Source organism: Aulonocara sp. 'chitande type north' Nkhata Bay, linkage group LG10 (genome assembly GCF_057382095.1).
Source record: "Aulonocara sp. 'chitande type north' Nkhata Bay isolate Kocher_YH1m ecotype deep benthic linkage group LG10, A_spYH_male_GT1.1, whole genome shotgun sequence".
Lineage (NCBI taxonomy): Eukaryota > Metazoa > Chordata > Actinopteri > Cichliformes > Cichlidae > Aulonocara > Aulonocara sp. 'chitande type north' Nkhata Bay.
The window spans coordinates 17,552,495-17,569,005 of NC_141353.1; the positions used below are offsets into that span (position 1 = coordinate 17,552,495).

The window sequence follows — 16,511 nt, forward strand, 5'->3', positions numbered from 1 at the left end:
TACAGCTTTTATTTCTTACTTTGTGTGATTAATTACCTTTTTAAATTTGTAGAGATATACTCATTTATTTCTTTGCAGTAACTCTTTTTAAAGTATCAGTAATGCAAATGTATGCTTTGGTCAGTCTGAACAGTTAATCATTAGTTTCAGCTTGTGTTTTTAGAGAATAAGTAGCGTCCCCTAAGAATTACAGGATATCCCAGCTCCTTGACTTACTGAGTTAACTGTGCCAGTATTATTTGTGTTTGTATCGTTGCTTCCTCACCATCCTCATAGCTGCTTCCCTGGAAGTGTTTATCATAATGAAGGCCATGAGGCTGGATGCTGTAGTTTCTATCAGCCTTATTGAGGAATGTCACTCTGAGAGTGTCACCCTCCTCTGCCCTCAGGACTGGACCTGTATGAATAGAAAAGGAACACTGTAATCAGATAAGAGATCTTGAGACTTAGTGAACTTGATGAATTTGGTGAATTGTTTCAGGAAACGTATAACAAAGAGAAAAGGTGACTTTTATTCAGAACATGGTGAAAAAAGGGAGGACTTACCCAATAGTCCTAAATGTCCAAGATCAGCTGATTTCTCAGTAGTGAAAGTATCATCTGTGTACTCTTTGTATATCACTTTTATGTATTGACCACCGAGCCTTCCATCATCTCTGCCAAAAAACACATCTGATGGACTACAAAAGAAAAAGATGGGATAGTTGGAGGAAGAAAATGAAGCAAAAACTGTAAATGTGGGTTGTAGTAAATATGTGACCTAGATGTAAAAGCGATGAGAAATGTCTTACTTGGACCTTAGTTACTTACTTAGAACGAAAACTGGTGTCAGATCAGCAATAAATACCAGATAATAACAGATGGGTTGCTGCATGATCATCTAGACTGTTGAATCTTCACAAGCTACTCCAAAATTGAGAATTCTATTATCTGATGTGAAATCTTTGAAAGCCTGCCACCTGCCCGCACCTTTACACACAACTCTGACTCTCTATTAAAAGATTTCCTTTTGTCACCAAGGAGCTGTCACTACATTTCAACTCTCCATGCAAGTTATGAAAGATGACGTGCTTTTCAGTGCATAAATAAGTGTAAAAATTGATTACATATAAATTGTTTTGATACTTTCAAACTTTATTACAAGGTTTTAAACTATTTTTTTACTTGTTGCACACAGAATCACATTGTTCACCTGCATTACCGTCATGCTCCACCTGGGGGCTGTGACCCATGCTCTGGAATTGGTCACTCAAACCAGACCACACAGCCTGAATGAGCATCACATGTACTGTATAATCAGCCCCTTCCAGGGGGCATGCACACAGAAAGTCAAGCCCCATTTTAGAGTTAGGAGTACTGACAGAGATAGAGAGACAAGATCAACCCATAAAGGTATCTTGAGTGTGTTTTGGGGGAAACCTGGCATGAAACTATGTTGGTTTGACTGATGGTGTGTTTGGTTTAAGTCTCTTCTTGAGTTTTTTGGGCTAAATAATAAATCAACTTTTATTTTGAGATACTTGTAAACCATTATTTAGACTATCTTGATGCATGCTCAATCATCCAGGTAAGTAAATCCCCATAAGTTGATTCTGTTCATCTGGATGTAGCGTTGTCCAGAGAACAGAATAAACTTTTGGGGCATTATTTAGACTGCATTTTGCAATATGTTGCTCACCTATCTGCTTCAGTAAGGGATACATTGCTGATCAAATCCCTTCCTGAGGGGGCATAGTTCCACAGGACTTTCTCTGCCGCCAGGTAGTAATTCCTTACAACTCCACCTGTCAGCATGGATCCGGCCTCATTGTTACACGACCTCACTTCATAAAAGACCTGCATCCCAGCTGGAACAGCACACACACAGACACACACACACACACACACACACGTACAAACCATAATTTAGATAAGTAAAAACTCACTGAGATGTAGACCTTTGAGCAGGTCTCCAGGCTACAGTAACTGTCTATAAAATGATAAAAACATTCCAGAGTTCATTTTAAATGTTTAACTTGCTTATCTTTTAGGAAATTGGGTTTACTCTCAAAATTCTGAGCAGATCTACAACATGTAAAACTGTCAGTTGTGTGATTTGCAGCCTAAATAGGTTTATAAAACAGTAATGTTACTTTTTTTTTTCTCAAAGGGTCAGGAACAAGAGAGAGCCATTATAAAAAGCACAGCCTTATAAAAAGTAATAGTTCTTCACAAGAATTAGCGGTAGTCATTGTATGACTCTCTCAATGTTATGTTCAATAGATTTTGGGCAGCCTGAAAATAATAACAAATAATAAAATGTCTGCTCATACCCTTCAGCTTTTAAATTCAGCTGAGTTCTAGAAAGTGTTTTACAAGTCCAGGCAGGCTCAGAGTAGAAATACTAATCTCTGCTGTGGGAATGCTCAGGCTTTGACAAAACAGCAGCACCCCCATGAAAAGGGTATTTCCTTTGTCAGCAAAGTGCTGTAGCAGAAGGTCAAAGGTGACACATAGGTTAAAGGTCAAGCATCCTACCCTGCAAGTGGTCATTAACCTGGCAGGCCAGCAACCACTTTCCATTTGCTTTTGGGACCATCTCGGCTGTTGCGAACGTGGCTGGGAACAGGCTAAGGACGTCAGTGCGGTGACCACGGTCCAGCAGGGTATTCCCATGGAAAAATGCAGAATGAATATCTACCTCATTACCCATCCCAAACAAATGCCAGGCTACTGCGCGGTGCTGACATAACTCGATTCCAGGCAGGTTACCAAACATGTACCCATTAATAGCTGTCACACAGAGAAAAACACACACAATCAGAGGACAATGAGACATTTAGCCATCAAAAACCTCTCCTACAGCCTTTGATGTCAGAATTAGAAATGTGAAGTGAATTCCCTGTGAACACATTTTAAACTATATGATGCAGATTGCTGAGTTGCATCAGCTGGTTTGGCCCGACTGAATGTGTGCAGTTAGTCCAGTATTAAATGATCCTAAAAAGACTTTAAATATCTATCTCTCACCGTGCATAAGGTTGGACTCTTTAAAGTCTGGGTCTTCTGGGTCAACTGTTTCTGGATCAAAACATCTCTGAATGTTGTTTTTCAAGTACCAACTCATGTTTTCGTCCACCACACTGAACATTAAGAAAACATCCTGGTCGACATCACTGCGGGCGGACTTTGCGGCAGAGTCTCCCTCGGCTGCATTTAGTTCATTAGTCTCCTTCAAGGCTCCTGCACTCAAAGAAAAGGAGCATGCGTAATCTTTGTTTCCTTCTGGTGTCCCACTGTGTGCGATTTTCACGGCAATCCTTCGTTGGCAGTTTTTCAAGTAAAGCAATTTTTTTATGTTATTTTTACAAAGGCTGTTTCTGAATGAGACTACTGGCTTAGGATGTAGAAATACATTTGATTTAACATACAATTTGTGCATACAGAAAGCTGCATACAGCAGGCAAAACACTGTATGAAACACACCAAACATACAATCAAATATATTTGCCAAATATATTTGTACCTTTCTTGCATGTGAGTAACGCCCCAATAAGTCCTGAGGAGATGTCCCTGGGGGCGTCAATATGAGAGTGGTAGACCCAGGTCAAGCAGTTGGCATCATCATCTGTGGGGCCAAACTCAGGTTTGACCTCCCAGCGGTAGGTATAGCTGCCTCCTGGAGGGACACAGTCATCTTTCTTCAACTTGCTTGATGTCCCGTCTGGATAGAGTGCACCTGGTACACGAAGGGAAAATGTTTGCAAAGAGATCACTCTGGTCAGAAAGCAGCCGAGCAGAGATATTATAGTTTATAGTCTCAATAAGAATTTTGTAGAAAATATTAGAAAACATTTACAAGGATGTTATTTAAAGCAGGTTTCAAAAGTCAAGGTAGTATTCATTTTCTTTGTTGTTTTTTTTCTACTTTCTCATAAGCCTTTAGTTTCTATGGCAGTGTGTTTGAAAACAAAGCATAAATGAGAAGTCACGAGAATACTGATCTTTGATACAGTGTGAATGTCGGGACAAGGTTTAACAAATTAACTGCTTTCTCAGTTCTCAGTATCTTAATGTGCTGACACCACTGACATGTGATCTCATTATCTTTCAGCTCAAGTTCCAGTTTAAGCAAAAAGATGCCACTTAGCGTTCCTCATGTTTAATAAAATTGCTGATTTTAAACCATGACACAAAGTATAACAATAACCATTCTCTATTTTAAGTAGGAAAGGACTGCAGCTGTAGTCTCAATTTCCACAAGGCTCTCAAGTGTACTCCGGCAGGATTTCCCCTTCACATGATTGGGGTGGGGGTGGGTGGTGTACGAGCTTCTTGCATAGCAGAGAGCTGTAAAGTTCAGAAAACCTAAGAGACATATCTTTATAAAACATCTGCCATAGCAGTCACTCATTTTCTGGAATTGTGATGTGCCACTTTTTCTTCTGTTTCTAGGAGAACAGTACCACGCCTTCTTGGAACTTCATAAACAATGTTAGCTGTTTCATGTAACTTCAAGCCCTTTTGGACTTTTAAAAAGTTATATTATTCAGTTCTTATTACAAATTTTGAACACAGCAACAATCGGTATCATTCAGTATGAATAAATGACACTTTGTAACCCTCACTGACAGCACTTTGTTCTTGTAGGTGTGACTCTGTGTGCAAAAGCACCATGAATTTTTCTGTCTATATCCAGTAGTATGGAACATTTTACCTTCTGTATCCTTCTCATAGAAAACCCCATGGGGATGCATAGAGTAGTTCCTGGTTGCAAAGTTCTTTAAGTGGACAACAATAGTTTCATCAACCTCAGCACGCAGTATGGGTCCCAGGAAGCCCAGCCAATCAGGTCGAGGAGACAGGCGACTGTATGAAGCATCTGTATACTCTTTGAACACAGCTTTCTTGTAAATACTTCCAATTCGATGGGGCCCTCCCTGTAGGAATATTGATGCATGCCTGAGAAAGTTTGAAAAGGAAACAACAAGAATGTGAGACACACAGTGGAGCGATTATACAGAATTCCAAGAGTGTGTAGGAGACAGACAAGAAAAATACTTTTTTTTTCTTCTTGCATTTGTATTTGTTAGGGTCAACGTCAAGTTCCACGCTGCAACACCAACTTTCAATCAAACTTGTACAAATATAGCAAAAGTAAGTGCATTGCCTTTCTAGGTTTTCACAAAAGGCTTTGATAGATCTTTTAGTTTATACAATTTTGATTATTGTCTAACGGCTAGAATTTCATTGTAGACCAAACAAGAACTAGATCTTACCTGGTGTAAGAATAGATGTAAAGCCACTGAACAAATTGCATGTGGTTGCAGGTCTTTAACAATTAGACATATCATTATTTTAATAACATGTTTTGGGGAGCTAATAACAGGTTGTTGAAACTGTAGCTGATGCACTTTTGGAAGTAAGATTATCTTAAATAGATTCTCAAATGATTTTGACTGAAAACCTTGATGCCTGTCTGATTACCGCTGTTTCAGTCAGAACCCGAACAAAGCAAAATAGTGCTAACATTGCTCCAACACTGCTTATTCGTTTCCCCTTCTCTGTCTTATAATACGACATATGGCTTTATTAATCTAATGCCATGCAAACGCATTGCAAGTTGATTTGACGCAATTCCACATTTTAAATGATGGGATACAAATGGCAGGAAGAAACATCTTAAAGCTTCTTGTGAATTCAGTTTGCCATGAAATGGGAGTGAAAAGACAATATGATATCTAACAAAGATAAACATGCCCTGCAGTGATTAAACAGCTTGAGACAGTTTAAGTACAGCCTGTACACTTTGAGAACGTTATTAGCACGTCCAGAGGTTCAGTTAAATTTAGGAATGCCATGTATTGTGTAAGAATGAAGCAATTCCCTTATGCTTCACAATTATTTATTTCTCTGACAGGAAGGACAAAATTGTCTCAATCATTGCGCAACACCCATGAGCATTCCTTCATTTCATGAAAAATGTGCAAATGTGTCCAGTCTAATGTCCTCTTTTTTAATATAAGAAAGGGATTTTTGATTATTAGGTATTGGTTCCTGAACTATAACAGCAGAAACACAGACAAATGTTGTGAGTTGTCAATGCTTACATGTGATGTAAGTACAAGCCGCATTAACAGTATTATTTTATATGGGGTTTTTTTCTAGAAATTGAAAACTGTGAAATGCAAGGGTCACACAGTCTCATTGTCACATCTCTCATTAAATTCCTAACCATGGTGTGATGCAAATGCTTCTGTCAGACAGGATCTCTGTGCCTCCTTTTTGGTGATTGGCTGCACATAAAGACACATGGCAGATAGATACACAGTAAAGGAAGCCTCTAATCTAATGAAAGGAGACAGTAATTCGCTGTTAGTCATTGTCATCTTTCCTGCACATCCGTTAGACTGCCAGCAAAGCACACAAAGTCTAGACACTGTCACACCCCGAGCACGCGACATAACCCACAAGTTTTGCACTAAAACTTTTTTGTATCTCTAAACTGTCTTTTCTTTCGCGGTCTATTTTTTATTCCCACATGAGTTATAATGACTTTCTACTTGTGAGTGATCTTAGACATTATATATAAAGGCGCTAAAAATAAAAATGAATATTTACAAGCAATTAGTGCCGCCACTATCTGAGCATACTTTTCCGAATGTCAACTCACTCATCGTCTTCGATGTCTTTCCCGTTAAGCAGGTTTTTTCCACTTGGTGCGTAATCCCAGAAGTCCTCAATGATCCCCACATAATAAACTCTCTCCCTGCCGCGCTCCCCGCTCGCGCCCAATGAAAGAAGAAAAATCAGCAAACAAGTTGCAAACAACCCCAAAGTCCGTGCCATATTCAGCTGATCGCAGTCTAAAATGCTGGCCAAAGTGATCAGCGGGTTTTGCTGGTACAGGAACAAGGGGTAACCTTCTTTCACTCTTCCATGTGAGTGCGAATGTCCGTCTGGACCGCAGCGCTTACGAAACTCAAAGCAAAACACTCAGGCTATTCAGCCAGAGGCTACGCCTCCAGTAGTATCTGATGTGCAGGGATAAGAACCAGTAAGTATTCCCAAGTCAGTTATTTCTTTCTGGATTTAATTGAAGCGGTCTGCTGGGAAATTAGGTTAGTTAGATCCACTACGCAAAAGAGGCAGTGCCAAGCACTGTGGATCTCTAATTTGACTTTTCAGCTTCACAAAAAGCACTTTTGATGTGTGTTTACAGTTTTATTTGATTATATTTGATCCTACAGTAGACTGATGAAATAGCAGCCCACAAAGAACTCAATTTTTTTTTACCTTATCTTCCTTTAACGGTTCTAGGTGTTGCCACCAGTGGCGGTTCCAGAATTTTTAAACATAGGGCGGCACAGTGAGGGGCCAAGAACAAGGGAGGAGAGCCCAGAGGAAATAAGAATTTTTCATGAATGTCAGTGTAGAAAATATTGGGCATGATTTTAGGCTCATGCGCAGCTCTGTTTTCTAATACAGATTTATGAAAAGCCAGCTGCAAGAATCCAAAAATCCTTTTATAACCATAGCTTCTTTACTTTAAGATTACTAAGTTTTAGCGAAATATTATTTAAGTTACTTAATAACAAGTTATATGTCAAGCTACAAATAATATGATGCTGGACTTTAAGCATAGTATAAAGTATTTAAAATAAGCATCACCTTAAACATATGCAGCAGTAATATTAATCCATTTAATGATGATGGGGAACTTTTTTTCTGCAGAGTAATTATTTTTAATTTTGATATTTTATGCAGAAATTTCCAGTATCATAGTTTTATCGTGAACAGTAGACCAAATGCATCTCTCATGTCCTGTGTCAGGTCTTTGCAGGATTTTTTTTTAAATATTTCCTAAGAACATTAGTTTCAGATACTGTTCATGTGCTGTAGATGATAAAATACCATTTTATGCCTGTTAAGCTGTGTTATCACTAAAATGTTTGACAGATTTAGTTAAAATAGGAACAAACTATGTTTTTTTGCAAAAAAAACCACTGTTTCATCCGTTTTTTGCTCGATGATTCATAAGTCAGTGTTAAGTGCATTAAAAACAAAACAAACAAAATAATAATAAAAAAAAGTCCTCTTAAAATATCTTGAATGGTTTTTAACAAGTGGAAATTCTTAAAACCATACTGAGCTCATTCCCTTCAACACAACCTTACATTCTCTAACTTGAAATTTTGTGTCGTAATTTCGGAGGCAAGGGTGACACCTGCTGACCTAGTCGGGACATTACAAGAATATACATAAAGCTTGGTGAACTATATGACGCATCTATGACTTTAAAACTAACAAGTTTTAGATGACGTGTGGTATTAGTGTTCTATTTAATTTTGTTTTTAACCCTTTAGAGCCGATCGGAGCGGGAACGCTCTGTTATGCGTAACTATTTTTAAATCCCAGTAGCACTGCAACCACGTAAGCTAGCGCAAAAATTTTTTTTGCATATGAAACCGGAGGAGTTGTACTTACATCTGATGCCATCAGCTTGTCCTAGGTCACGGTTTCCTTCCACATAAAGCTTTGCAAAAACTGCATAAAAAGCGCTTGCAGGAACAAAAACATAATATTCCAGAAACACGCTTTACCGATCTGATCAGCTGTTCAAAACACTTCCTACGTTGGAATAGACGTCAGCGCGAACTTTTGCATTTCCGCCATTACCTGCCCGAAACCGGAAGTGACGTCATTTTCGCGGAAATGTAGTCTTTTTTGCGATCAGGGCCTCAGGGCCTATACTGCTCTTTTTAAAAGTTATCTTTGACTTTATGACTTTCTGTGTCGTTTCTGGGATTCTTAGGACTCATATTGCACTGCTGGAAATAGTTTATTTTGATGCATATGCTGCTTTTTTGCAAATTTGCAGTATAATATTTATTTTCATTTTTCCTGCAGTGTATAAAAATTGGTGTATTTCAAAAATAAAACTATGAAGACACTCAAAATAAATTTCCTGTGGTGGGAAACTATTTTGTGCAACTTTTTTGTATTTACAGTTTTGAGGGATAAGACTCTTAAATTTCTCTAACTACAAATATATGTTAAAAAATCAAAAACGATTTTCAATTTTTTTGTAGTTTATTGCACTTTTTTGCAATTTATGTAATTACTATGCACTTAATGAATACATATTATTAAAATCTGGGCTATAATGGTTGTATTGATGTATAGCAACTTGAAATGCTCCCAAAAATGGCTCCACAGCATGTAAAAATATAATATAAGCTCTGGCGGACTTGGTTCTATGGTAGGTCTTAAAGGGTTAAACAAAGAATATCTGCTCTGTAAAATTTGCATCACTCTCCATACTGTACACAGTGCAGTGAGATGCTGTCGATTTGCTGACTGTCATGGGACAGGGAACCACGTGATATAAGAGCATGAGTTTAATGGAGGAGATAGAAAAGAGAAAAAAATTTGTTATACTGGATATTTTCAGATATCTCATATTTCTGAAAAGATAAAGATTCAGTTTCCAGTTCATTGGGGTTTTTTGTTGTTGTTGTTGATTTTTTTTTTGGAAAGACTAGCAACATGGAATTTCCACAACAATGGAAGTTTGAACATTTCCACTGTGATTATATTGGGATTAATGTTCAGAATGTAAAACAGTCATAAATATACGACAGTTTCTTGCATAAATCTGTAAAACATATGAGTACTTTTCTATCAAGATATAAGTTTTGATTGATTTTCATAAAAATTTACAGACCGTCTTGATCCAAAGTCCATAGGTGCACAAAGTTGTACCTCTGTTGGAAAAAAGCTGGCACTTAAAGGAGCAAAAACATATCTGCAGTAATTCCATTCTGTGCTTCTAATTTGAAATAGGGTCAAATCTTAATAAAGCTGAATTGAAAATTGAACCATAACTTGTGTGTTTACACTGACGGAAACAAAGAAATTATTCGGCATATCTGGGTTAGTCGCTGGATGCAAGACTTGCTTGTAACAGGCTACCTATAAAAATGTCACAGCTGTTATTGCAGCCGTGTAAAGAGGGCTCTTCTCCTAACCTTATTGATCAGCACCGGGCGCGTGCATAGCTCATCCTCGTGACTGCGCCCCTTTTAGGGAACGCGCACGGCAGCCTACCACCTTCCTGCTGTCACTGTGCACAGACATGGCTGCTCTCAGCAAAATACCGCATAACTGCTACGAAATCGGCCACACTTGGAGCCCGTCGTGTGTGCAGTCTGCTGCCGATGTGACTAGGAGTGCTCTGGAGGTGTCCTTTAAAATATACGCGCCTCTTTACCTGGTAAGACGTTTGACCTGAAATATAACTGTAGACTGTGAGGCTAGCTAAATAGCTAAAGTTAGCGAGCTAACTAAAGTAAAATGGCTTAGTAGTTCGCAGAAAACCTCTAAAGATAGGCTGGCACGTCGCTAGTGTTGCACTTAGGTACGAAGTCCAAGTTGTACATGTGGCCGATCAGATAAAGGAGCAAAAACATGTCATGCAACTTCAGCCAGGTTCCCCCTTTGTAAATTTCATTGCCCTCTGGGCACTCGTCACGACTGTAAGTGTAAACTTTAGCAGAGTTGGAACTGTATTTGCCTTGCATCTCCAGTGTGCAGTAACGCACTGTGCTTTGCAGATAGCAGCAGTTCTAAGGAGAAGGAAGAAGGATTACTACTTAAAAAGGCTTATCCCAGAGATCTTTTGGTCTACCTCTTTCCTGACTACCAATGGGGGTCTCTTCATCGTTTTCTTCTGCATTCTCAGGTCAGTGAACCCATGTCTAGAGTATGTAAACACAAACTTGGCACTAAGCTGCACTGTCATTATGTTTATTAATGAAAACGAAAGTGAAATGTATACAGTATGATATATGGATAAACTGAGCATGAACGGTCATGTTCTGTGAACCACACCTGCTGAAGCTGAAGCCACTTTAGCTTCTTCCACGTGTGCCTCCTTTCCTTTAACCTGTCAGCATCTGAGTGTGTCAGCTTCATGTCCTGGCCACTGTGGTCATGTTTGCATTAGGGTCACCCTCTGTGGACATCTGTGATAAAATAAACCCACTATTAACTTTATGGTCTTGTTTGCTAGTTTAAGAAAACTTTTTTTTAAAATAATAATTTTGTAAATTTGTGTCCCGTTTAGAGTAAAGTAAAAGGTGGTTCTATAGTGTCATGGTTTGACTAATAAGGAAAAGGTCCCTGGACCTTCCAGGAGTAGATACAAATCCCTTGGGTGTTACGTCAGGAAGGCCAATCAAACATGCAGAGATATCTGCTTATTCATAAGGAGCTGGCACTGCTGTGGCAACCCCTTGTGGATAAGGGAATTGCAGAAAGTAGTGTATGACTACAGTATCAGCTTGGATTGTCTTTGTCTATCGTTTCAATAAGTGCGCATTTTAAATACTTGGATAATACTTTCCTTATCATGGAAAAATGGAAGACGGAAGAGCTGACAAAATCTTGTGCTGACAGTGTGGGATTGTCTTCACTGAAACGTCCCAGCTGGGGAAAAAAAGGAAGTGAAATAATGCAGTGTATTTTAACTGCAGGAGACTTTTGGGAGGCTTCTACTCCTGGTCTGTTGGGTTTGGCTCAGCACTGCCAGCCTCTTATATTGCCATCCTGCTGGAGCGCAAGAGCAGGTGAGATGCCCGTCTGTTACGTTTCAGTATGTTTTTTCTCGCCTCTCCTAGATTCAAACATGTTTCATTCACATAGAGTTTACTTTTTGCCTTTTCGCCTCTTTCTTTTTCATCCTCACAGGAGAGGGCTGCTGACAATATACATGGCAAATCTTGTAAGGGCCGCTTCTTTCGAATATTAGTAGTTGTATGTGAACCTTGCTATGTGTCTGCATTTTTAATAGCGTAATGTTGTTCTCAGGCCACTGAGACTTTGTTTCGCATGGCAGTGACACGAGGTGTCGTCAAACCCTTTAAACATGGCGAGGTAAGGTCAAAGGGTGGGGCTATGAGCTTGTTATCAGGGTTAGGTTTAGATCATGTAAATTACTGCCAACCTAATTTTTTTTAAGACTCTCTCTTGTTTTTGTTGTTGGATTATGAGTCTAATAATGCAACTACAGGGAACTCCAGTTGTGAAAACTGAACAGACTTCAGTAAAAAGTATCAACGGATCCAAAAAGAAGCATTTATGACTTTATAGTTCTGACGAGACTGCACAGTGGTGAAATGAGTCATGTGTTTGATTCTTTCTCTCTCTCTGCTTCCCATTAGGTGCTGTTGTTCTGCATTACTTCATCACTCTTTATGTTCTTCTTCAGGTTAGAGCAGCACAGTGAACACATTGTTGCAAGTGTTAATGTTTAAGGTTAAGCTGAATTTTGTTTTATACTATAGAAGTAAAGATGGTCTCAAAGGCTTTGCATTCTCCGCATTGAAGTAAGTTGTTCCCGTTTCTATTGATGCCTTCATTTTCACTGCTGATGAAAAAGGTTTATAGATAAAAGTTTATAGAAGTGGTGTGTGTTTTCTGTCTTAGATTCATCATTGGGAAAGAAGAGATCCCAACACACTCTGTGCTGGCTGATGATTCACAGCCATCAGCAGAAAGGCCTGACTCTAGAAGAAAGACTCTTCTATCCTCCACCAGGAAACTGCTCGAATCAATGTGAGAGAAAACACACCCGACATCATGGCAGTGTGTTGGATTGTGGCTTACATGAACTATTTTTCGTCTTCTTTTTTTTTTTTTCTTTTCCAAATCCAGATGCAAACGGGGACCAAGACACAGATGTTGCAAACATTATAATGACAACTGCATATCCTACTGTGTCAAAGTAAGTCTCCCAAGAAGTTAGTTTTTGTGTGATCCCAATCCTTTGTGATGTTCTCATAATGCTTATTCATTTACATCTTAAATAATGATACTTGATTAAGATTTGTTATCATTTGTCACCGTAGGGTTTTGTCAGGATGTTCAGTGTTGGCTACGTGATTCAGTGTTTACTTAAAGTGCCATCAGCATTCAGACAGATGTTTTCGAAACCCTCCCGCCTTCCCTCCCTCTTCTACAACAAAGAGAACTTCCAACTCGGGGTTTTTCTAGGCTCCTTCGTCAGTATCTATAAGGTAGATGTGCTGTTTTGTTTTCTATTAGTATCTTTATTATGTTCCTTTCCTGCTTACACATTTGATTTCCTGTCTTTTACTTGTCTAACCTTGCCACGTTGTTGTATATTGTGCTTTTCTTTCACTCAGGGAACAAGCTGCTTGCTGCGCTGGATGCGTAACATTGATGATGAACTCCATGCGCTTATAGCTGGTGAGACAGGATGGTGTAACCTGTCACATAAAGTCCCTGCAGAATGATCCTCCTCGGGATTCTGTTGTGCCTTTGCTGATTAACTTCTTTTCTCATATGTTTCTCCATCTCTCTTTTTCCTGAAGGCTTCCTGGCTGGAGTTTCAATGTTCTTCTACAAAAGCACAACAATATCCATGTATCTCTTTTCTAAGCTGGTGGAGGTAAAAACAAACACAAAAATCATAGAAATAAAAAAGGTCCTCATACTGATATATTGTCTTTGAACTAAAGTGTAAATGTAATAATAAACTTGTATCAATATAAAAAAAAAACAGAATTAATGCTTTATTGATAAATACCACATTTTTATCATTATTCAGGTATCTCTGCTTGGTTTTATGTAGTAATCACTGACATGTGCAGCCACGTAAACATGTTTCAGAAACTGCAACAAATACACTTAACATATACAACATTCCCTATGTATCCCTCTCTTTAGACTATCTACTTCAAGGGCATTGAGGCTGGCCGGTTGCCTTACATTCCACATGCAGACACAATCATATATGCCGTCTCCACTGCGATCTGCTTCCATGCTGTAAGTAAACATGCTTTCTTACTCACATACATATGCTTCACACAAATTTTTTTTTTTCTTTTTTAAAGCTGAGCAAGGATATAATGCTTGATGTATGGCTTCTACACAGGCTGTGATGGAAGTGCAGAACCTCAGGCCAACTTACTGGAAGTTCCTGCTGCGTTTAACCCAGGGCAGGTATGGATGTATGGACATTGTAAATGTCATCTTACTTTGAACCTCTGACCGCTTCTTCAAGGTCAAATAAGGTCATACTTGTGTCTTTAAAAATATGCTTAAAATTTACTGAATTCGTTTGTATTGGCAACATTTCAGAAATGATACTGGTGTGTGGGGATTCTAAATATCACATTACAGTTTGCATCCAAATATCATGTCACATTTGACCTCTGACCTCACTTTTATATTTCTCATCTGCCTTTCTTTCAAGTTGACCCCAGTATGAGACACATGAGATGCCTGCAAAGAATTGTGGAGAGAAAGAGAATGAGCTGGCTAGTTAGTTAGAAATGTAATGTAGTGTAATAATAAACTCAAGTTATTCATGTCCAGTTATTTACCAATCAATTCCTGTTATCCATTACCTACTCCTACAAAATGTTTGTATATTTAAAGTAAACCTTTGTCATGATGTTATCTGATTTTTGCTGCACTACAAACTTCTCAAAGTACGTTTAAAAATACCAATGAAAACAAAATGAATATATGAAAATGACAGTACTACTACCCTTAAGAGTAAATAGTGCCCAGAGATTGAGCTGCCTTGCAGAGGCCTGTGTACTTGGAGTGCTTGTTGTTAATCAGGCTTTGATCCAAACCATACAAGAAGATATCAAAGTTACTTTGCAGGAATCTCATATAAACGAACAATATTTTAGATAAGTTGTCACTTTTATTCAACATCAGCTTTGTTCGTGTTGACTTCAATAAAACTGTACAGGGCCTTTTCTCTCTCTGATTTTCTAGGTTTGCTCTGATGAACCGACAGGTGCTAGACATGTTTGGGACTCAGGCTTCCAGAGACTTTAAAGGCTTTGTGCCCAAACTGGACCCCCGTTACACCACGGTGCCCAGCAAGACAGTGCTTCTACCGGGAGGTGACATCCAACTTGGATGATTTGGGACCAACAGATTGACTTTGGGGTTACCTCAACATGAAACTAACAGCCTGGTTGTTCTCTCTGAGGAACTTAAGGGTTGTTTTTTTTTTTTTTGTTTTTTTTTTTTTTTTAAAAGGTGTGATGCTGCAGAAGTAGTGATGTGTTATGAAAAAGATATGCTTCGGATTGCACCCAAGTTCAAAACAGGGTTTCTTGAGGGTTAATTGTTGAGCTGTAGAAGCTCACTTACTGACAAAGACTGAACTTTACAGGTCACTTGTTTGAAAAAAGTGAAATGTACAATTTCATTTTAGCTCTGTCATTTTTGTCAAAATTGACATGGACATTAATAAAAAGATTTGTTAGTCCTAATGAAAATGAAAAACAACGTAAATGATCTGAATGAACAACAGATTTTGCTAGATTGTCAGTTTGTATTTGACACGACGTAGTGATCTAGCAGCTGGAACAGTTCCTTCAATAACAAAATGCTTTTGAAAATAAAAATGATTGGGTGCGTTTCAACCACATTCTTTTTATCCTTTAAACACAATCTGGATTTTGGCAAGTTACCTTTCAGTTTGCTCTGATTTTTGTGCTGTTCGAGTGGTTGTTTTCACAGAGATTAAACCTCACAACTCCTGTAGGAGTAGCCACAACGATGTGTTTTGACACTGATTTAAAAGCAGGAAGAACGCGGGAAGAATTTTACACCCTGATCTTTTCTGAATGTGTGTTTAAAGGCAGGGAGACATATAATAATGTAGCCTTATTCAATCAGTTATCCATAGTAGCAGTGGGAGTTTTATGTAGATCCTCCAATACAAAACACAGAGGTACCATTTTAGCCAGATGGTTAAACTACAGTAGATAGTATTTATTTCAATTAATTTATCCACCTTAAGAGATACTTGGCAATTTTAGGAGTTATTTGTGGTCAAATTGATGTAGTAATAAATCTCACTGCAATTGACATTTACTAAAAGTCACAGGTGGAAAATAAATCCATTCACACTGACAGCGTTAATTGACGCTGAGTAAGTTCACTCGCACTGAGACTCTTTGCTTGCACGTAAGAAACCAAATTATTAGTTCAGTTGTTGTAGGGAGGGAAATGAACACATGCAATGTGATCACTTTAAACTTGTTTGGAATGTGCAAATTGTCTATGAACACACCTCTGCCTCATATTTTAAAAGGTGGGGTTATTTAAATGTATTGAATGTTACATGTAATTATGCTACAGTCTAAAGAGATTATTTGTTCAGTGCACTGACTATTGCAGTTAGCTTTGCAGTGATTGTAAGTTTGACTCTGTTTAATAAGTTTGGGTACTTGGATTTACATCCTCAGGCTCTGCATTGAGAATTTTAATCTAAATTTACTGGAAATTCCAAGTTGAACCCTGTCACTAAAATTCCACTTTGATCAACTGTGTAAACTGATGAATTTGGAGCATTTCCTTAAGGCTGCTGTGTTCTGTGAATAAAAAGAAACACTCAGCTCAATTTGGTTTTGATTTATGTATTTATTATTGTTTTTGGAAAGATATGTGTCTGCAGGAAAAGATTGTCGTTTACT

The 16,511-nt window shown here is 38.4% G+C and overlaps 2 protein-coding genes across 3 annotated transcripts in view; one reads left to right on the top strand and one right to left on the bottom strand.

The window, feature by feature from the left end:
• hephl1b (hephaestin-like 1b) overlaps positions 1-9,246 on the bottom strand; it is a 20,721-nt gene extending 11,475 nt beyond the window's left edge. Inside the window, exons 1-8 of one of the 2 annotated variants that reach the window (XM_086308762.1) lie at positions 8,467-9,246; positions 4,697-4,941; positions 3,506-3,718; positions 3,010-3,222; positions 2,518-2,772; positions 1,679-1,847; positions 547-680; positions 266-397 (exon numbers count right to left, since the gene is read on the bottom strand). In XM_086308762.1, coding sequence (XP_086164888.1) covers positions 266-397; positions 547-680; positions 1,679-1,847; positions 2,518-2,772; positions 3,010-3,222; positions 3,506-3,718; positions 4,697-4,941; positions 8,467-8,468 — 1,363 coding nt within the window. In that variant the 5' untranslated portion in view covers positions 8,469-9,246. Of the gene's footprint in view, positions 1-265; positions 398-546; positions 681-1,678; positions 1,848-2,517; positions 2,773-3,009; positions 3,223-3,505; positions 3,719-4,696; positions 4,942-6,652; positions 6,968-8,466 lie in introns of those variants that run through there. The other variant, XM_086308761.1, reaches the window with a different exon arrangement.
• An 827-nt stretch (positions 9,247-10,073) lies between these two features.
• On the top strand, positions 10,074-16,438 carry tmem135 (transmembrane protein 135). Its single transcript, XM_086308765.1, has 15 exons — positions 10,074-10,255; positions 10,596-10,723; positions 11,517-11,609; positions 11,731-11,764; positions 11,851-11,916; positions 12,204-12,250; positions 12,327-12,368; positions 12,469-12,597; positions 12,697-12,766; positions 12,891-13,058; positions 13,188-13,251; positions 13,377-13,453; positions 13,732-13,830; positions 13,940-14,007; positions 14,797-16,438. Exons 1-15 carry the CDS (start codon positions 10,118-10,120, stop codon positions 14,945-14,947), a joined length of 1,374 nt encoding a protein of 457 aa, XP_086164891.1. The 5' UTR covers positions 10,074-10,117; the 3' UTR covers positions 14,948-16,438.
• Positions 16,439-16,511: the final 73 nt, after the last annotated feature.